The sequence below is a fragment of the Hylobates moloch genome, unplaced genomic scaffold, assembly GCF_009828535.3.
Source record: "Hylobates moloch isolate HMO894 unplaced genomic scaffold, HMol_V3 SCAFFOLD_1, whole genome shotgun sequence".
NCBI lineage: Eukaryota > Metazoa > Chordata > Mammalia > Primates > Hylobatidae > Hylobates > Hylobates moloch.
The window spans coordinates 75682115-75704486 of record NW_026652276.1 but is presented as its reverse complement, the minus strand read 5'-3'; the positions used below and the strand labels follow the sequence as shown (position 1 = coordinate 75704486).

At 37.0% G+C, this 22372-nt stretch overlaps 1 protein-coding gene across 1 annotated transcript in view; it reads left to right on the top strand.

The window, feature by feature from the left end:
- Nucleotides 1–22372, top strand: part of XIRP2 (xin actin binding repeat containing 2) — a 372350-nt gene that overhangs the window by 16579 nt on the left and 333399 nt on the right. The window contains exon 2 of the mRNA XM_032755484.2: nt 4036–4461. Coding sequence (XP_032611375.1) covers nt 4054–4461 — 408 coding nt within the window. The 5' untranslated portion in view covers nt 4036–4053. The remainder of the gene's footprint in view (nt 1–4035; nt 4462–22372) is intronic.

Sequence of the window (22372 nt, the reverse complement as noted above, 5' to 3'; positions counted from 1 at the left end):
TCTTCCTTCCTGATATTTCAAGATTCCTTCTTTCATCATTTCCTTTGTTGTTCAAGAATACCCCTTAGCCAATTTTTTAAGATAGGTTTACCAGCAACAAACTCTTCTTAGTTTTCCTTTGTCTGAGAATGTGTTTATTTTTTCTTTGTTATTGAAAGATCATTTTGTTAGACATAGAATTTGGAGTTGGCAGTTAGTTTCTTTTAACACTTGAAAAATATTGTGCTCTCACCTTCTGGTCTTTATGGTTTCTGATGAGAAACTTGCTGTCATTCAGATTGTTCTTTTTGTATAAGCAAGGTGCCATTTCTTTCTTACTGCTTTTTGGAACTGAGAGGCAATAGATTGAAAACTGACACAGGTATGTTGCTTATTCATAATGGTGAATTTTGCAGCACAGTGCGTTACCATCCTGTGCCACTGCGCAATGTGAATGCTGGTACTACGGTCTTTGTTTCCCACCTTCTACAACTGGAATAAAACTGGGAGTAGTGACTACCAGGATTTTTTTTATTTTGTTTCCTGAAATTAGATTATGATGTGTCTTGGTGGTTACCTCAGTTTCTTGAGTTACAGATTTATATCTTTTGCCAAATTTGGAAAAAATTTATCCATGAGTTTTTTGGACTATTTTTTAAGCCCCACTGTCTTTCTCTTTTTCTGGAAATCCAATGACATGAATTTTAGATCTTTTTTATAGTCCAACTTGTCTCTTAGTTTCTATTCTTCTTTCCCTCTATATTCTGTTTTGTTCAGGTTTGATACTTTGTATCATCGTATCTTCAAATTCACTGATCCTTTCCTTTTGCCCTTTTCATTTTGCTAAGTCCATCCAATGAGTTTTTAAATGTTGGTTATTTCTATCTCAACTATAAAATTTTTATTTGTTTCTTCTTTATGTCTTCTATTTGTTTGCTAAGGCTTTCTACTTTTTCACTTTTTTTTTTTTTAAGCATGTTTGTGATTCTTCACTAAAGCAATTTTGTAATGGCTACTCAAAAATTCTTGTGAGATCATTGCAACACCTGTATCATGTCAGTGTTGGTGTCTGTTGATTGTTTTCTGCTTTGGTTTAGGTCTTTGGTGGCTCTTGATATGAATGATTTTCAAGTGTATCTTGGATATTTTGTCAATTACGTTGTGAAACTCTGCATCTTACTTGTGTATTTCTGACCTTTGACTCCCTGAAGAAGGGTATTCAGTGACTGTTTTGTGGAGGTGGGATATTGGGCTCCTCATTATTTCTCCAATGTCATCACCCCTGCTGGCTGGAAAGTTGGGAGGCCCCTCTTTATTGCTCTCCTTGTAGCCTCCACTGACATCATTGCCAGAAGGAAGCTCTAGATACCAGTGGGGATGGACAAAGTTCTAGTTACCAACTCTGTCCTCTGACACACAAATGGAAGAGGAGAAGATCTTGATACCGCTAGGTGGGGTAGAAGTACAGGATCTTCACATGGCTTCTACTGACATCTTCTAGAGGAACCCCGTCACCATCAGGTGGGAACAAAAATCCTGGACCCCACTGGGTCTTCTCTAATATGAAAATAGTTGGAGAGAGACACAGCAAGGGGCAAAAATTCAGAAGTTTAGACTTACCACTCAGCCTTTGCTGATGGGAGTAAGGGTTTAGTTGTGGTTCTTCATGTTGTTTGCCTGGTGTATGGTACTTATGGCCTAGAAGTGTCCTGTCTTTCTAGGCTGACACTTTTCAGCTTATTTGGCTAGAGAAGCAGGTTTTCCTGGGGAAATTTCATTTTCTTCCCCCTTAGGACTTTCTGAGTTACTGGTTCTTCCCGCTACCAGTTCTGTATATATGAAGCAAAAAGAAATCCCTGGGAATTCACCGCCATATTGTTCCTCAGGTCCCAAGGTTCCTAGGCAGTTTGCCTTCTCTCTACTTTTCAAAGTCCTCATGTTTATTTCATGTGCCCAATTTCCAGGGGTTTTAGCTGTATTTAGTAGGAGAAATTGAGAGAAAGAAGTATGTCTATTCCAACTTGATCCAGAAACAGATGTTCCAAATCTGTTTCAATTATTAGGATTTCCTTTTCTACAGGAGAAAATGGCTTTCCTCCCTAGCTTGCCAGTTTTTCTGCCTCTCAGCTTTCCCTTTCCAACTATATGCGATTGGCTCCAAAACAATTCTTTCATGAAATAACCTTGTGAGGTCACTCCTACCAGCTGTGACAGTGTCTCAACCATTCCCATGTTAATGTGGTCTTTTCTGTCGTCCACACATGAGACACAGACATTAACAGCGTATGTTGTTTAAATTCTCAACATATGCTGATCAGTTTTCCAAACATATTCAGGTCTTCTTTGATCTACTGTTTTATTGAGACTTTCTATAATAAGTGACTAATTCAAACTTACTAATTGGCAATATTAAGGCCAAATTTTCCAGTCTGTTCAGTCTATGGCTTTGTGTCTTAAAATACCCCCCTTTCTTCTTCCAAGCACTATATTAGGAGGCTCTGGTACAGTATCAATATTTGAGTGATTAAAATGATGTTTTAGCCAGAGATAGAGCTGGGAGTGGATTAACAGTTATTGGGGTGTTGAATACGCACTAGAAGTTTTATACGCTTTATCAAATACATTTCTCAAAATAAAGCCATGATGTATATTTTACCAGTGAAGATTTTTCAAGGTCACATGGTTAGTAAAACCCAACCTGGGACTGAACTTCTGCTGTAAGTATGGAGCTATCCAGCAGTCCATGAAACATTAGTACATCATTACATCCATTTATTGGGCAGCACACATTGCTTTTAAAAGCGAAGGAGTTCAGAGTAGAAAATATCACCAGGCAGTTCACATAATTAGGGAAACTATTGTTTAATGAACACAAAGTTTCTTTCTTTTATATATACATTTATTAATCTAATGTGTGCACTGAGTCCCCGTGCATAAGATACTATTCATAATGTGGCTGGTAGTCAGAGAAATATGGAGCTATTGTGTTAGGTGACCTTCTGAGACACTTTCTCAGCCTTCATCTGATGTATTGTTTACCAGACCCACTGCGCTGATACTTTTCCAGGAAAATGCCTGATCCTTCAAAAACAAAATTTATTTTGGGTTAGAACAGGAAGTAGCTATTTCTGTGGCAAAAATTAGTGCTAGCATATAATTCTTGCTGCCCATGATATGTGTGTGTGTGTGTGTGTGTGTGTGTGTGTGTGTGTGTGTTTCTGGTAAGAGTACACTTTGCCATTTTTTTCTTCCTTATCGTACCACAAAACTCTCTAAAACAAGGTGAAATTCCAATCAGTCTCACAATGAGATGAGAATTGCAAACTCAAAGTACAAAAGATAAACTCCACTGGTTAAGAGGGCAGATCCTGGAGTTCCATAGATGTATTTTGAATCCAGGCTTTGTCACACAGAATCGTGGGCAAATTACTATTTAATTTTCTTACCTGCAAAATAGTAATAATAGTAGCAACTAATTCTTTGTGATAATGTTAGGATTAAAATGAGGCATACATGTAAAGTCATTATCAAAGTGTTTTGCCTGACAACAAAAACTTAATAACTATTAGCTATTAGTCTACTGCTTCTGAAGTAAGACTTTAACAGCAACCAATAATTCCAAAGGAAATTTTGAACTGTTACAGGCAGGAAATGAACCATTTTGCTTTCTTGTTAGACTTTGTAAATTGCCCTTTTCTTAGAATATACTAAACAATGAAGTAAATTGTTCAAATTTTATATTTTAAATAATTGTTGGCTGATTTTAGATAAAAGGAAAATGGAAGAAAATCGTGTGTTCTTCACTTTTGTTTCTTTATATTCAAACTGCCATGGCTGTACAAACCACACCTCTCCATAATCTGTGTAATCTAGTTTAACTTATATAACTTTGTGGGGTGAAGTGAAGAGCCAGAAATCGTATGGAACTGTATAGGAAAGCTGGATTTCTTTACTAAGACCCAAACCCCAAGAGCTGGTGCTCCTAGAGTATTTTGAGTCTGAAAATGACTCAGACTCCTGAGTGTATCATTGATAAAAGGATTTTTGATATTGCAGGGCAACCTGGACCCATCCATGTTCCCAATACAGAAGGGCTCCCTCAACCTCCTGAGGCAGAAATGGGAATCTTGTGATTATCAGAGAAGTGAGTGTTATCCCAGGGACAGCCATTGTACAATTTTCCAGCCTCAGGAAAGCAAATTGCTTGAGACTGAAGGAGAGGTAGTATCAGCACCTAAAACTTTGGATCCCTCAAGTCTGCCCTGCAGTACAGGGGAAGAGAAGTTGAGTTCGAAGCCTGAAGAGAAGGATTCTGTGGACAAGAGTAACACCACCAGGGAATATTGTCAGCCAGAAGTGCTGAAGGAGGATTCCCTGAGCAGTCGGCGCAGGATTGAGCGCTTTTCCATTGCCCTTGATGAGCTGAGGAGTGTGTTTGAGGCTCCTAAGAATGGAAACAAACCAGCTGAGTACGGTGAAAAGGTAAGGAGCCATTGATTGAGAGTCTATGTTTACACATGACTTCCTTGCCTAGCCTACCATTTATTACTAAGCATGTAATCTTTCCCCCCACCAGTATTCTAGACAGATGTTCTGAAGCCAATATGTAATGCAGTGTGAAATGTGACATCCTCTCCTATTAATTTTCTCTATGGTCTGCTTCAATGTGGACTTGACTTCCTTTTACTTCCATAAAAACAATATTGATATGCCTTGATGTTTCTGTATGTATATGCCTTATTTCTACAACTAGGTTGTAAATTCCTTAGAGGCACGAACAATTTCTAACCACTCTTTGTACCTCAAATATTTAACAGATGGTGTTGCTGTTAGCCAAAGCTCTATGAGGATTTATCAGTAATGATGCTGACATGGAATAAATGAAGGCTTTGGAACCACAGTGATCTAGGTTTTAATCCTAAAGCCTGCCATTAACTTCTCTAGCTGAATGACACTTAACCTTAGAAATACAAATGTCTTAATCTGCTACTTTACATGGATCTTATGAAGATTATAGGTAACATATTTTAAACACTAAAGATAGAGTCTGGAATATTTTGTGGTAGGTGATGATCATTCCTCAGCGATTATGGTGTACTATAATGTCACGTATAAAATATGTCTATTAGCTAAAGAGGGCATTTAGCCAAATTTAGGAAACAGGATTAGCAACATTATTAAGACCACATTGATACTTTTGCAGTAATTAAAAGCAATTACTATTTCAACTGGAATTACTTGAATTTATTACACTCATTAGGGCCTGCACATAATAGAGATTATAGTTGGATTTTGCAAAGAATTAATAAATGAGCTCAGGTTTTCCTTTAGAAAGCAAACTCCATGCTTTTTTGTTTGTTTGTTTGTTTGATTTTTTTTTTGTTTTACTTGGTTTTCACCTATTGACAGTTTTATCAGGAAGGTACACAGTCCTATTCTTGTTAATGGATAATTAGCCTTCAGAGAAGGCATCACAGAAATAGAAAATTTTTGAAAATCAATTATTTTGCTAATTCTTGCTTCCAGTTGTCTTATTGGGAAATATGTAGTAAGCTACCCTTCTTGAAAATCAAGTAACTCTAATTTGTTTAATGATAATAAAGGATATGAAGTTATATTTATGAGGTTATGTAGAGACCAGAGAATCTCTTAAAACATGCAACCATTTGCTGATCCCTGATTTGAAGATTTTCTTTTTCTGTTTCACAGGTGCAATCCTTTTTGTTTATACTTTTATATCATTTAGATGAATGTTTAGGGATTGGGGTACACAACACAGATAGTTACAATGTCATTTTATTTTTTATCTTTATAAATTAAGAAAAGTAAAGCCACAGAAAATAATTTCCATTCAATCTCTGTTGACTTTACTGTAATAATTTTGAACATTTACCCAAGATAACTGACAAAAGAAATGATCAAAGGTAGAAAAAGCCATCTATATAAATGATGTGATATAACCTACTCTCATCTGGATGAGATGCAACTGCTTATATACAACAGTAAGATAATAACACATTAATGAGTTTCTGATTTAAATGTGAGATTACTAATATTCAGCACGATAGGTGGTTTGCCATCTAGTAACTATAAAAATAATTATGAAAAGAACCAGATATATTAAAACCACCATTTGCCTTGTAAAAATGAGATTAATTTAGTATATGTAACATACTGTTTTAAATATTCTAAGGTTCTATGTCATAATATGGTATTTCCATAAATGTATGAAACAAGGTTGATGCATTTAAAAATTTCTTATCCATAGAAGACACATAATTTTTAGAATCAGTTCACATAAAAACTGTTAGGAATGTTTGCAAACTTATTTTCTATATAAATTCTACAACAAAGGGGATGAGAAGAAAAAGAACAAAGACAAGTCAATGAGGAATTAACTTGTTTTCCCCAAGTGAAGTATTTTGTTGTATTATTAGACATGTAAAAAGAATTCTAGTTCAACCAAATTTAAAATTATATATTTCATCCCATCGCATATTGATTATATACAACTTAATTCTTAGTTTTTATAGATGCTTTTTTCTTTCTCATGTGACCACTTTATATTATTTAGTGCTTCATTATAAAGTCGTGATATAATATTTATTTGCATAAATCATCTAAAAAATTCTGGCTATTTTATAACTCTGACATTTATGTTTTTGGAGACTACTGAGATATTGGGGATGTGGAAAAAGGTATTCAATATTTATTAAACTTAAAGCAAGGACAGAAAATAATTTCAAATAAGGAAAATCTTTTGTAACTAGTAAATCATCTCAACCATAAGGAACAATAAACTACATTTTAATGTTGCTATGGAAGGAAACCTTTCAGTAATAGGCACTTGGTTTATAAAATTTGTAAAATAATTGCAGTAAATTGAGAGCTTGTGGAATTTTTAAAGATAGGGAATATCATGTATATGTATATCTATTTACAAGTAAATATACATACACATACACATATACACATACATTATATATACATACATGTATATGTAACTATACATTTTAATGTATTTTTCTATAATATATGTGTGTGTATGTATATTTACTTGTAAGTGGATGTACATTACAATTAGACATTATATGTGTGTATAATGGATGTATATATGTGTATATACACAGTTTTTAATCTAAATATTTGTCAGCAAACAGAAGGGAAATGTACCTATTAATTATAATGTGTCTGTTTAAGGAGAGTTTGGTCAGACAAACATTTATTACTAGGAAAAGGGATCTACAAGACTCTTAATATTTTTCTCAAAAGGCCAGGCACAGTGGCTCACACCTGTTTTCCCAGCACTTTGGGAAACCTGAGACAGGAGAATCACTTGTTGCCAGGGGTTCGAGAACAGCCCAAGCAACATAGCAAAACCGTGTCTCTACAAATATTTAAAAATTAGCTGGCTTGGGAGTCTGAGTCAGGAGGATCCCTTGAGCCCATGAGCAAGGGGTTGCTATGATTGCACCACTGCATTCCACCCTGGGTGACAGAGTGAGACTCCATCAATAAGCAAACAAACATTATTTTCTATAAGTGTGCAAGGTCATTAAAAAGAGATATCAATACCTAAAACATTCACTATTTCAGAGTCTTTGTTAAAACAATTTATTCTAACATAATTACAATAGAAAATCAGTGAGAAATTCTTAAAATAATTTTTTCATCTTATAATTTTCCAAAATCAGCACAACCTATTGTCATTTCTAAAACACCCTGTTAAAACAACTTAGAATGAAGATTTAAACTGAATATTTTCATGCTTATGAGGCAGACTATAATCCAAAGATACAAATTCATGCAAGCATCCTCTCAAATAAACGACGTAGAACATAATTTTAAGAGTTTTTAAGAATTTACAAAAATTTGTTGCAAAATTACAAATCTTTGAGAGAATGTGACATCCATTTGTAACACTAAGAAATACATTGTTATTATGTAAATTGTCAATAGCATTTGCTGTGTAACAAACCACCCCAAAATTAGTGGGGTTAGAACATTAGTGGCTTTACAATTGTTTAGAAGTCTCCGATGAGCTTGGCAGTTCATCTGATCTTGTCTGATGTCACTCATGTGTCTATGGTCAGCTGCAAAGTCAGCGGGAGTCTGCCTATTCTAGGATGACAACAGAGCTGGGACAACTCAACTCTGCATCTCTCCTCCTCAGGTAGGTTACCCAGATGTATAGACAGGTCATATAAGGTTTTTTTGTTGTTTTTTTTAATATACTTTAAGTTCTAGGGTACATGTGCACAATGTGCAGGTTTGTTACATATGTATACATGTGCCATGTTGGTGTGCTGCACCCATTAACTCGTCATTTACATTAGGTATATCTCCTAATGCTATCCCTCCCCTTCCCCCCACCTCATGACAGGCCCCGGTGTGTGATGTTCCCCTTCCTGTGTCCAAGTGTTCTCGTTGTTCAATTCCCACCTATGAGTGAGAACATGCAGTGTTTGGTTTTTTGTCCTTGTGATAGTTTGCTGAGAATGATGGTTTCCATCTTCATCCATATCCCTACAAAGGACATGAACTCATCCTTTTTTATGGCTGTATTCCATGTGTGTAAGTGTACACCAGTATTCCATGGTGTATATATGCCACATTTACTTAATCCGGTCTATCATTGATGGACATTTGCATTGGTTCCAAGTCTTTGCTATTGTGAATAGTGCCACAATAAACATACGTGTGCATATGTCTTTATAGCAGCATGACTTATAATACTTTGGGTATATACCCAGTAATGGGATGGCTGGGTCAAATGGTATTTCTACTTCTAGATCCTTGAGGAATCACCACACTGTCTTCCACAGTGGTTGAACTGGTTTACAGTCCCACCAACAGTGTAAAAGTGTTCCTATTTCGCCACATCCTCTCCAGCACCTGTTGTTTCCTGACTTTTTAATGATCGCCATTCTAACTGGTGTGAGATGGTATCTCACTGTGGTTTTGATTTGCATTTCTCTGATGGCCAGTGATGATGAGCATTTTTTCATGTGTCTGTTGGCTGTATAAATGTCTTCTTTTGAGAAGTGCCTGTTCATATCCTTCACCCACTTTGTGACAGGGTTGTTTGTTTTTTTCTTGTAAGTTTGTTTGAGTTCTTTGTAGATTCTGCATATTAGCCCTTTGTCAGATGAGTAGATTGCAAAAATTTTCTCCCATTCTGTAGGTTGTCTGTTCACTCTGATGGTAGTTTCTCTTGCTGTGCAGAAGATCTTTAGTTTAATTAGATCCCATTTGTCAATTTTGGCTTTTGTTGCTATTGCTTTTGGTGTTTTAGACATGAAGTCCTTGCCCATTCCTATGTCCTGAATGGTATTGCCTAGGTTTTCTTCTAGGGTTTTTATGGTTGTAGGTCTAACATTTAACTCTTTAATCCACCTTGAATTAATTTTTTGTATAAGGTGTAAGGAAGGGATCCAGTTTCAGCTTTCTACATATGGCTAGCTAGTTTTCCCAGCACCATTTATTAAACAGGGAATACTTTCCACATTTCTTGTTTTTGTTAGGTTTGTCAAAGATCAGCTGGTTGTAGATGTGTGCTATTATTTCTGAGGGCTCTGTTCTGTTCTATTGGTCTATATCTCTGTTTTGGTACCAGTACCATGCTGTTTTGGTTACTATAGTCTTATAGTATAGTTTGAAGTCAGGTAGAGTGATGCCTCCAGCTTTGTTCTTTTGGCTTAGGATTGTCTTGGCAATATAGGCCCTTTTTTGGTTCCATATGAACTTTAAAGTAGTTTTTTCCAATTCTGTGAAGAAAGTCATTGGTAGCTTGATGGGGATGGCATTGAATCTATAAATTACCTTGGGCAGTATGGCCATTTTCACGATATTGATTCTTCCAACCCATGAGCATGGAATGTTCTTCCATTTGTTTGTATCCTCTTTGATTTCATTGAGCAGTGGTTTGTAGTTCTCCTTGAAGAGGTCCTTCACGTCCCTTGTAAGTTGGATTCCTAGGTATTTTATTCTCTTTGAAGCAATTGTGAATGGGAGTTCACTCATGATTTGGCTCTCTGTTTGTCTGTTATTGGTGTATAAGAATGCTTGTGATTTTTGCACATTGATTTTGTATCCTGAGAATTTGCTGAAGTTGCTTATCAGCTTAAGGAGATTTTGGGCTGAGACAATGGGATTTTCTAAATATACAATCATGTCATCTGCAAACAGGGACAATTTGACTTCCTCTTTTCCTAATTGAATACGCTTTATTTCTTTCTCTTGCCTGATTGCCCTGGCCAGAACTTCCAACACTATGTTGAATAGGAGTGGTGAGAGAGGGCATCCCTGTCTTGTGCCAGTTTTCAAAGGGAATGCTTCCAGTTTTTGTACATTCAGTATGGTATTGGCTGTGGGTTTGTCATAAATAGCTCTTATTATTTTGAGATATGTCCCATCAATACCTAGTTTATTGATTTAGCATGAAGGGCTGTTGAATTTTGTCAAAGGCCTTTTCTGCCTCTATTGAGATAATCATGGTTTTTGTCTTTGGTTCTGTTTATATGCTGGATTATGTTTATTGATTTGTGTATGTTGAACCAGCCTTGCATGCCAGGGATGAAGCCCACTTGATCATGGTGGATAAGCTTTTTGATGTGCTACTGGATTTGGTTTGCCAGTATTTTATTGAGGATTTATGCATTGATGTTCATCAGGGATATTGGTCTAAAATTCTCTTTTTTTGTTATGTCTGTTTCAGACTTTGGTATCACGATGATGCTGGCTTCATAAAATGAGTTAGGGAGGATTCCCTCTTTTTCTATTGATTGGAATAGTTTCAGAAGGAATGGTACCAACTCCTCCTTGTACCTCTGATAGAATTCAGCTGTGAATCCATCTGGTCCTGGACTTTTTTTGGTTGGTAGGCTATTAATTATTGCCTCAATTTCAGAGCCTGTTATTGGTCTATTCAGGGATTCAAGTTCTTCCTGGTTTAGTCTTGGGAGGGTGTATGTGTCGAGGAATTTATCCATTTCTTCTAGATTTTGTAGTTTATTTGCATAGAGGTGTTTATAGTATTCTCTGATGGTAGTTTGTATTTCTGTGGGATTGGTGGGGATATCCCCTTTATTATTTTTTATGGCATCTATTTGAGTCTTTCTTTTCTTTTTTATTAGTCTTGCTTGTGGTCTATCAATTTTGTTGGTCTTTTCAATAAACCAGCTCCTGGATTCATTGATTTTTGAAGGATTTTTTGTGTCTCTATTTTCTTCAGTTCTGCTCCGATCTTAGTTATTTCTTGCCTTCTGCTAGCTTTTGAATGTGTTTGCTCTTGCTTCTCTAGTTCTTTTAATTGTGATGTTAGGGTGTCAATTTTAGATCTTTCCTGCTTTCTCTTGTGGGCATTTAGTGCTATAAATTTTCCTCTACACACTGCTTTGAATGTGTCCCAGAGATTCTGGTATGTTGTGTCTTTGTTCTCATTGGTTTCAAAGACCATCTTTATTTCTGCCTTCATTTCATTATGTACCTAGTAGTCATTCAGGAGCAGGTTGTTCAATTTCCATGTAGTTGAGTGGTTTTGAGTGAGTTTCTTAATCCTGAGCTCTAGTTTGATTGCACTGTGGTCTGAAAGACAGTTGGTTATAATTTCTGTTCTTTTACATTTGCTGAGGAGTGCTTTACTTCCAACTATGTGGTCAATTTTGGAATAAGTGTGATGTGGTGCTGAGAAGAATGTATATTCTGTTGATTTGGGGCGGAGAGTTCTGCAGACATCTATTAGGTCTGCTTGGTGCAGAGCTGAGTTCAATTCCTGGATATCCTTGTTAACTTTCTGTCTCGTTGATCTGTCTAATGTTGACAGTGGGGTTTTAAATTCTCCCATTATTATTGTATGGGAGTCTAAGTCTCTTTGTAGGTCACTCAGGACTTGCTTTATGAATCTAGGTGCTCCTGTATTGGGTGCATATATATTTAGGATAGTTAGCTCTTCTTGTTGAATTGATCCCTTTACCATTATGCAATGGCCTTCTTTGTCTCTTTTGATCTTTGTTGGTTTAAAGTCTGTTTTCTCAGAGACTAGCATTGCAACCCCTACCTTTTTTTGTTTTCCATTTGCTTGGTAGATCTTCCTCCATCCCTTTATTTTGAGCCTATGTGTGTCTCTGCACAGGAGATGGGTCTCCTGAATACAGCACACAGATTGGAGCATTTAGCCCATTTCAATTTAAAGTTAATATTGTTATGTGTGAATTTGATCCTGTCATTATGATGTTAGTTGGTTATTTTGCTCATTAGTTGTTGTGCTTTCTTCCTAGTATCGATGGTCTTAATAATTTGTTGTGTTTTTTCAGTGGCTGGTACTGGTTGTTCCTTTCCATGTTTAGTGCTTCCTTCAGGAGCTCTTGTAGGGCAGGCCTGGTGGTGACAAAATCTCTCAGCATTTGCTTGTCTGTAAAGTATTTTATTTCTCCTTCACTTATGAAGCTGAGTTTGGCTGGATATGAAATTCTGCGTCTTTAAGAATGTTGATTTGGCCCCCACTCTCTTCTGGCTTGTAGAGTTTCTGCTGAGAGATCTGCTGTTAGTCTGATGGGCTTCCCTTTGTGAGTAACCCAACCTTTCTCTCTGGCTGCCCTTAACATTTTTTCCTTCATTTCGACTTTGGTGAATCTGACAATTATGTGTCTTGGAGTTGCTCTTCTCCAGGAGTATCTTTGTGGTGTTCTCTGTATTTCCTGAATCTGAACGTTGGCCTGCCTTGCTAGATTGGGGAAGTTCTCCTGGATAACATCCTGCAGAGTGTTTTCCAACTTGGCTGCATTCTCCCCGTCACTTTCAGGTACACCAGTCAGATGTAGATTTGGTCTTTTCACATAGTCCCATATTTCTTGGAGGCTTTGTTCATTTCCTTTTACTCTTTTTTCTCTAAACTTCTCTTCTCGCTTCATTTATTTCATTTGTTCTTCAATCACTGATACCCTTTCTTCCAGTTGATTGAATCGGCTACTGAAGCTTGTGCATTCATCACATAGTTCTCACGCCATGTTTTTCAGCACTATCAGGTCATTTAAGGACTTCTCTACTTTGGTTATTCTAGTTAGCCATTAGTCTAATCTTTTTTAAGGTTTTTATCTTCTTTGCGATGGATTCGAACTTCTTCCTTTAGCTCAGAGAAGTTTGATCATCTGAAGCTTTCTCTCAACTCGTCAAATTCATTCTCCATCCAGCTTTGTTCTGTTGCTGGCGAGGAGCTGTGTTCCTTTGGAGGAGAGGAGGCGCTCTGATTTTTATAATTTTCAGCTTTTCTGCTCTGTTTTTTCCCCATCTGTGTGGTTTTATCTACCTCTGGTCTTTGATGATGGTGATGTACAGATGGGAATTTGGTGTGGCTATCTTTTCTGTTTGTTAGTTTTCCTTCTAACAGACAGGACCCTCAGCTGCAGGTCTGTTGGAGTTTGCTGGAGGTCCACTCCAGACCCTGTTTGCCTGGGTATCAACAGCAGAGGCTGCAGAACAGCGAATATTGCTGAACAGCAAATGTTGCTGCCTGGTCGTTCCTCTGGAAGCTTTGCCTCAGAGGGTTACCTTGCCATGTGAAGTGTCAATCTGCCCTAACTGGAGGATGCCTCCCAGTTAGGCTACTCAGGGGTCAGGGACCCACTTGAGGGGGCGGTCTGTCCGTTCTCAGATCTCAAACTCCATGCTGGGAGAACCACTACTCACTTCAAAGCTGTCAGACAGGGATGTTTAAGTCTGCAGAAGTTTCTGCTGCCTTTTGTTCAGCTATGCCTTGCCCGGAGAGGTGGAGTCTACAGAGGCAGGCAGGCCTCCTTGAGCTGTGGTGGGCTCCACCCAGTTCGAGCTTCCTGGCAGCTTTGTTTACCTACACAAGCCTCAGCAATGGTGGGCACCCCTCCCCCAGCCTCATTGCTGTCTTGCAGATCAATCTCAGACTGCTGTGCTAGCAATGAGTGAGGTTCCGTGGGCGTGGGACCCTCTGAGCCAAGCATGGGATATAATCTCCTGGTGTGCCATTTGCTCAGTTGGAAATGCAGAAATCACCCATCTTCTGTGTCGCTCACGCTGGGAGCTGTAGACTGGAGCTCTTCCTATTCAGCCGTCTTGGAACCACCCCAGGTCATAGAAGTTTTAAGAGGGAAAGTAGGAACACATGAGGCCTGTGGAGGGCTATATTCAGAATTTGCACATTACTTCTCCATGTTCTGTTGATCAAAGTAGCCACAAAGCAAGCCAGATTAAAAGTGTGCTGACATAGACTCCACCTCTTGACAGAAGGAAATGCAAATTTGCATTTGCAAAGGGAAATAGATAGTAGGAGGAGAATAATTGCAGCCATTTTGCAAACACTCTCCCGCAGATAAGTTTAACTAAATACATGCAAAAATCAGGATCATTTAATGTATCATGAATTAACCATAAACAGTAGAAGGATCCAAGCTGACAAGTATTTGTGGATGAAACTCATGAGTTATTCTTCACTTAGATTCAAGTAAGTGACTACTGTGGTGATAGTTATTTTGATAGGCAGAATAACAAAGGCCTCCCAAAGATATTTACATTCTGATCCCCAGAACATACAAGTATGTTATCCAACATGTCAACAGGGACATTACAAATGTGATTAATAATCTTGAAATGCAAAGATTTTCATGAATTATCCCAGATAAAAACTGACTCTTTACCAGAGGAACACAGGATGTCAGATTGAGAGAGTCAGAGGAGTTATGATGAAAGAAGCAAAGGCTGACATGATGCAGGGCCATGACCCAGAAAATTGAGGCAGCCCATAGGAATTGGAAAACACAAGGAAATGGATGCTTCCCAAGGGCTTTGGACACCTGGAGTTCAACCGGTGAAATTTATTTCTGAATTTGATTTCTGGAACTCTAAGATAATAAATGTGTGCTGTATTTTGTTTTGTTTTGTTTTGTTTTTTGAGATGGAAAGGTCTCACTCTGTTGCCCAGGCTGGAGTGCAGCGGTTCGATCTCGGCTCACTGCAAGCTCTGCCTCCCAGGTTTACGCCATTCTCCTGCCTCAGCCTCCCGAGTAGCTGGGACTACAGGTGCCCACCACCATGCCTGGCTAATTTTTTGTATTTTTAGTAGAGATGGGGTTTCACTGTGTTAGCCAGGATGATCTTGATCTCCTGACCTTGAGTGATCCACCTGCCTCAGCCTCCCAAAGTGCTGGGATTACAGGCTTGAGCCACCACGCCCAGACTAAACGTGTGTTTTTTTAAGCCACAGTGTTAATGGCAATTTGCTATGGAAGCAATAGGAAACTAATACAGTTAAATTATAGGTATTTTAAACTTTGTTTAAAAATGATTGGGTAATACATGATTGTGGAGTTTTTCTCTGTTCTTCCCTGATGAGCATATTTCCATATTTCAAAGTCAGGTCTTTGATTTTTTTCTATTTGTAGTTAGTAGTATGAATGCATATAATATTACATAATCAAGAAGCTTCAGTAAATCATAATGTCTTAGTTTAGTTTTAACTCATCTGTCTTGATCTTCAGCATGTAGTCACCTTAAAGATTGAATTAATCAGAAGGAGAAATTTATTTGTTTGTTTGTTTTTAAAAAAAGACATATTAGTCCAGGAGCAGTGAGGAGATCGAGACCATCCTGGCTAACACGGTGCAACCACGTCTAGACTAAAAATACAAAAAAAAATTAGCCAAGTGTGGTGGTGGGCGCCTGTTGTCCCAGCTACTTGGGAGGCTGAGGCAGGAGAATGGCGTGAATCTAGGAGCTTGCAGTGAGCCAAGATCTGCCACTGCACTCCAGCCTGGGTGACAGAGCAAGACTCCATCTCAAAAAAAAAATATATGTATATATATTGTAAAGGAACCTATGAACACAAAAAGCACATGGGATACACTTGCTTCAATTCATATTTTCTGCTATTGGGTGATATAGATTATGTGAAGAATGTGTACAGTTTTTAAATAAAATGAACTTAACTCTGGTTGCCCAGTTCAGAATAGATGCAGTGTTTAAGTTAATTTGGAACAGAACAGGAAGGTGAAAGCTCATCCTTCTTGTTTGAAGCTTCCAGTTGCTGTCCATAGGGATTAGAGAATGAGGCCACTAAAAAGCCTCCCTAAAGAATCCTTTCGGCCTCCTGTATGTTCTCACCATTAATAAGGGGGTTCACTTTTTGATTAATTAATGTATTAATCTAAGTATTCTATTCATGTATTTTAGACTCCAAATGGTAAAGCATCTGATTGTTACAGTAGATTACTTAATGATTTCCTGTGTTTTCAATGCACACTTATGATCTTTCCCCCAAACCACACTCACTCATATAATCAGGTTGAGTTTACCTAATTCTCAATAAATACTGTTTCTATCGTTTATTTAGGCCCCAGACTTTTGACAAAGAGTATTCAAACATGAGCTGAACTTTATCGAAAATAGGAAGCACCATCACCATATACAAGTTGTGCTTCCTTGGAATGCATTGATTTAATCTATTGCATAATCGGCGGCATGGAGAAAATCTTGAAGAAAAGTGCTAAGGGACCATGAACCTACGTGTGCATCAATGATTAAATAGGACATAAATAATTAAAGATCCTATAGTTCTCAGCATATGTGAGTTTCATTCACTCCTCTAACCAGAGCCTCTGTTTTTTCATTTAATGACCAATCTGACCTCTACTTTTTAGTTCTGAATAATATTAGGCATTTAAAAGCATGGCTTACATTTTGGCTTCCACTACATAAAAATCACTTCATTAGATGCTAGAATTTATCTTTGCTCCTTAAACCCAGTCATGTGGGGACTCGGGGATTGATTTATCTCTAATCTCAGAGCAGCAAGCAGTACTTCTTCTCAGGCAGTTACCTCTGTTAGCACATTCTGACTCCCCGTTCCCCACCCTCCCCTCTCATCAGTGTTTCTGAGGTAATTTCTGTCAAGCATGATGTATTCCTGTAAAAGCATTTAACAGGACAGAAGTTATTAGAATCTTGAAAATGATTACTGAAAAAAATATGTCCACCAAACTCTCAAAAATATGTAGAAAAATTAAAATACAGGTTAATATTAGTATAGCAAAAAATAAAAAATAAGGATTATTCTCATAGGAAGAGTTTTAGAGATCTTTGAAGAAATAAAATATTTCTCCTTTGCCTGAAAAAATGGCAAATAGTTTTTTATAGAGTTGAAATGTACAGTTTGATAAAAGTGATCATTTTTGGTTAGAGAATGTATTATACAGAATAATAATTTTCTTTTCAGCATAGCATACGAGAACATTTGATGACAAAAGGTCAGCTGGAAACCTTGGCTCAGCAACTTTCTCATTGTATAAACTCAAATGACTTATTTTAACTCATTAATCCTTAGTTTTCATATCTGTAAAATAAGGAGATTAATACACCACCTAATTTTTCTGAAGACAAATGATACAACACATGAAGGAGAAGGGGCATTTAAGAGGCAGTATCTAATGAAATATAGAAAGTAGCACCAAGGTAGCACTACATGAATATTCCTTCTATTTTCGTTCCTCTGTTATCTCTGTAACCCACTATATGTCCTTCAGAGAAAATATTTAATCTCAGTGGACTTCTGTTTTCTCATCTATAAAAGAAGAGACTAATACTCTATGGTTTCTAAAAGTGGAAGGAAGCTTTAGGCAAAGAAGATTTTATACATCTGACAACACCTTCGTCTTGCAGCCTGCAGAGGTCCCACTGAGAAGAGCCCTCACTGAGTAATCTTTTAACATGAGTTACAATCCCATTTTGAGATGATGAGACAAAGAGCTGCAGTTTGTTCAATTATGGTTTTCAAAGCTTTATTAAAACCATAGACAGAGAGAGGACCTCAAGAATACTGCAAGGATGGGCCATAATGTTTTATTTCATTTCATGCAGCTTTTTCTTTGTGGTGTAATTTGTTTTTAAAAATAATGTTAGTGTTCTTTTCACCCACTTACATGTTTGCTATTTTACTGCTTCCTGTCCAGTGTTTTATTTTAGTTAGAAAAAGAAATAGCTGGCAAAACTCCCAACTAAACATATTTGCATGGCCTTTAAGACTTTCATAGGAAACTGCCATCTCTTCCCATTTGTTTGTGGTAGTGATATGTGCAGTCACAATATGACACTGTTAAAAAACATGGGGCCAGTAACCACACAAGGATGTTAAGCAATATTGACTTGCCTTCCACTGGGAAAACTGCTGTCAGCTCACGGATTGGCATTCTTTGACATTTTACTCAGTAGACTAGTGAGGGTTTTTGCCCTTGTATTATAAGAATATTGATACTAGCTCTACTGCCCGTTAGGAGCCCGATTGTTTTACCCAGCCTATCTTTCTCAGATATTTGTTCAACATTTCCAGTTACTGGCTGAATTAATTTAACAAATACCATAAGTGACTATTTTTTTCCTTTCCGTGACCTCCTATGACTGATTTTCATACTCTTATCAGGTTCTTTTCAAAAATCTTCTCACAAGCAGAATAATTGTAGAAAATGCCTTCCTACATGAGCTTATCTGATGTTTTTTCATGGTTACAGATTTTTGGCAGGAATACCACAGGAGTGATGCTATTTTGCCCTTCGCAGTACATCATATCAGGAAATACAGTAAATCAATAAGTCTGATTACTGGTGATACTGTGTGATCACTTAGGTGAGGTAATTTCTTCCAGGTTTTCCACAGTAAATGGAAGTTTATCCACCAGGAATGTTGTGGAAAATATTCCTGTGTTAACTTCTTGCAGGATGAGCTTCAGTTTGCTGGTGGACTTTGCGTGATTAGACTTAGAGACTGTCTTTGAAGTGTCGCCTCCATAGCTCTTGGTGGATCCAAAGGCCCCAGTTAAAGACCAAAATTTTCCTATTTAGTCATCCTTCTAAAGGTAATGTTTTGTTCATTTCTCCCTTTAGTTTATTCTGCTTGTGAGAAGATTCTCGAAAAGAAAATGATAGAGTATGAAAATCAGTCATAGGATGACAGGGAAGGGAAAAAATAGTCACTTATGGTATTTGTTAAATTAATTCAGCCAGTGAATAGAAATATTGAATAAACATATTTATCTTTTAAAACATATTTATCTTTGGAAAGACTGAGAAATTGCCATGGGTTGGAAAAAACTAAAGTAGCATGAAAACTAAATGGAATGTGGAATCTTCCACCAAATCCTGGGCCAGAAAAGAGGACATCAATGGGAAACATGGTAAAAGTCAAATAAGGTTTAATTATTTCCTGCTTTTAAAATTGTACTATGGTTAAATAAGATATTAAGATTAGGGAACATTTATTCCTTTTGCGGGGGAAATGATCCTCTGAGGACCAACTTTCTTAATTCCATGAGTTCCCCTGTCTGGTCTCCCTCACCTAAACAGGTCTCAGGGTTGATATAGCAAAGCTTTCTTTAATGGAGTTGCCCCCTTTTTATTCCTCAGACTATGTCCTTTCTCTGAACTTAGAAGTATGTAATCTTTTGTCAACTCTGAAATTCAAGATACTTAACATAATGTGCAGGGCAGGTACTGACAGTTTGGAGTGGAAGTGGCCGTAAACAACAGGTACAGCCATGCAGCCACTCTCTTCCTGGAGATCAAACAACCTGCAGGCACCTAACTGTGCCCTTGTTTATGATACATAATACTCACTGTATTATGTATGGGAAACAAATGGTTAACACATTTTCCTAAGTGGAAAGAGGTTTCTTTATGTTTAATGTGTAGTGGTGAGTGAATGTTATAAGTTTCAAACACCTGAAACAAATTCAAGCTCCACTAATGTTTCTCATCTACACCAACTACCAAATATGATGATTTATGGTACTTAATAGTGTACTAACTTGTTTTATGAGAATGTAAGTAATTTATTGGATGCCATGAGACAAATTACTCTAAGACATGGTAATGCAACATAATGCATGCAGTGCTCTTTTTCCCCCATTTGTAGGACACTGTCAGGAACATACATTTAAATTAATCAACATGTTCTGATTTCAATGTTGATTAGATGTCAGATTTCTTTGTTATTAATGATATAACAATATAAAAATATTTCCATTTCTGATCATAATGATTTTATGACTTAAAATCTAATCCCCTTTCCATTTTACCTTTATTTTGAATATTAGGAGCAATTTTTTCCTCATGTCTTGAAATATGTTCATTTGAAGTTCTCATAGAAAAGAAATTTCAAGTTATAAAAACAAGAAATAAAAACAAAAACCAGGAGCTCCACAGAGAAATTTTCTTTCTTTTTAATATACATGCAATGTGTGCATGGAAGCACACAGAGACACACACACACACTGCACATATATCATTTAAAATTTCACATTTAAAGATAAAATCAAGAGGTTGCAGGTCATATGCACCAATGTCTCAAAAAATACTTATTTATCCAGCACCAGCAATTTTGTTTTCACCAACATATGTTTCAGGTCTGCCCTTTAGTTTATAGCTGTAGCTTTTTTTATAGGGCCCACAAATTTTTGAGTTTATTGTTGAATGCCTCGCCTCATGCTAACATTCATCTGCCCTCAGGTGACTAGAGGAAAAGGCACTGTGCTACCACTAATAGCTAGCAAATGGTAATGACTGAATACTGTGTATCTACCAGGCACTGAGCTGAAGGCCTCATAAGCATTGCCCTCATTTAATAGTCACAGTCATCACAGGAGGCAAGAACTATAATTATTCCCATTTTACAGCTATGATGTGAAGAAGTTAAATAATTTGCCCAAGAGTACACCATCGGTAAGTAATAGAGCGGGGATTGGAATTCAAGTTGATCTCAGTCCAGAAGCCACAATGTTAAAATACTGCTTTCTAGATGATCTCTGAATTTATTATGTCTGTTTCAAACAGAATCTCACAGCTGTGTTTCTGATATAATTGGATCCTGGACAGTGCCAGAAATCAAAGCAATTCTTAAACATTGAGTGTCCCCCAAACTACCATATACCCTTATTCTAAGATATACATGTTTTCATGTGTTAACATCTTTGAAACTGATATGCTTCTTATAGTCAGTGCTATTTCATAGTTTGTCAGGATTTTCCCCTTTTCTTACAGGTACATAAAATAATAAAATTGTTTTATTTTTGATAAAATATGGCAAGAAAACTAAATATTTTGAATCACATAAGAAAAATTATTGAACATTCACTGTGTTCCAGGAATGTACTAAACACTTTACTAATATTTTCTCTTTTAATTGTCATAACTAACCTGTGAGTTAAACTATGTAAACATCACCATATACAAATGAGAAAATATAGGCTGGGTGAACTGTTTTTGTCTTAGTTCCCACTGTCAGTTGGTGGTTGAAAAAGAAATCTAACCCAGTCAGGTGGAGTCCAGAGGCCTTACTTTTGGAGTAAGCTAGTTTTTGTATTTTGCCTATTTTGCTAACAGAGTTTAGAATAGCTAAATTGGTCTAGTCTAATAAACAAGTAACTTTATGCAAAATAATTTTTACACTAACAAGATGTTTATTTTTTCTTTAAAAATCCCTCTTTTTCTCTTTTCTTTCAAATATCTCTGAATGTCTTTCTTTGGGCTCAAGCTGCACCAAATACATCTCTGCTTTCACCCCAATCTCTGAAAGAAAAAAAAATTAAATAGCATGCTTTCTCTCCATATCAAATCAACCACTGTTGACTGCTTCAACTCACTTGAGTATATACCCAAGTGTGATTGCTGAATTGTATGGTAAGAGTATGTTTAGTTCGTAAGAAATTGCCAAACTGTTGTCCAAAGTGGTTGTACTCTTTTTCATTCCCCCTAGTAACAAATGAGAGTTCTTATGGCTTCATACCCTTGCTATCATTTGGTGTTCTCAGTATTTCAAATTCCATTTCAAATGATTACTTAAGCATGGATGACTTCTATCTCATCTACATGGCAACCATTTGTCCCTCTGCTGGGAACATCCCTAGTTTACATACATTGCTCCATCATAATTATTAAAAATACCCCTTTCATTCTCAAAAGTGTCTCTGGATGATAAATTATTTCATCGCCCAGCTTGAATATCCACTTGAATTATAAAGGAGAAATCACATTTCATTTTTTTCTTTCCCTCCTGGTTTTTAACAGAGTGCTAAGCATAGGGTATATAATCACTCAGCACTTCGGGAATGGATGAATAGAAAACACTTGTTGAAATGAGCTGACTCCTTTCAGTGTCTACTCTTAGGTTATGTGCATTAGCATTGCATCATTTGTGCTTGGCTTCAAGGTCACCTAATTCTTCAGCCCACTCTGCCTAGAGCTGTACTCCTGCTCATCTGACAGCAGGTCTTTGATAATTTGATGTTGATTGTCCCTTGCATATGGTCAGTGCAGGCTGAGTGATCTTTTCAGAGGCTTGTGCCAGCTTCTCTGGCTTTCACACCTGTCTTACCACTCTATAT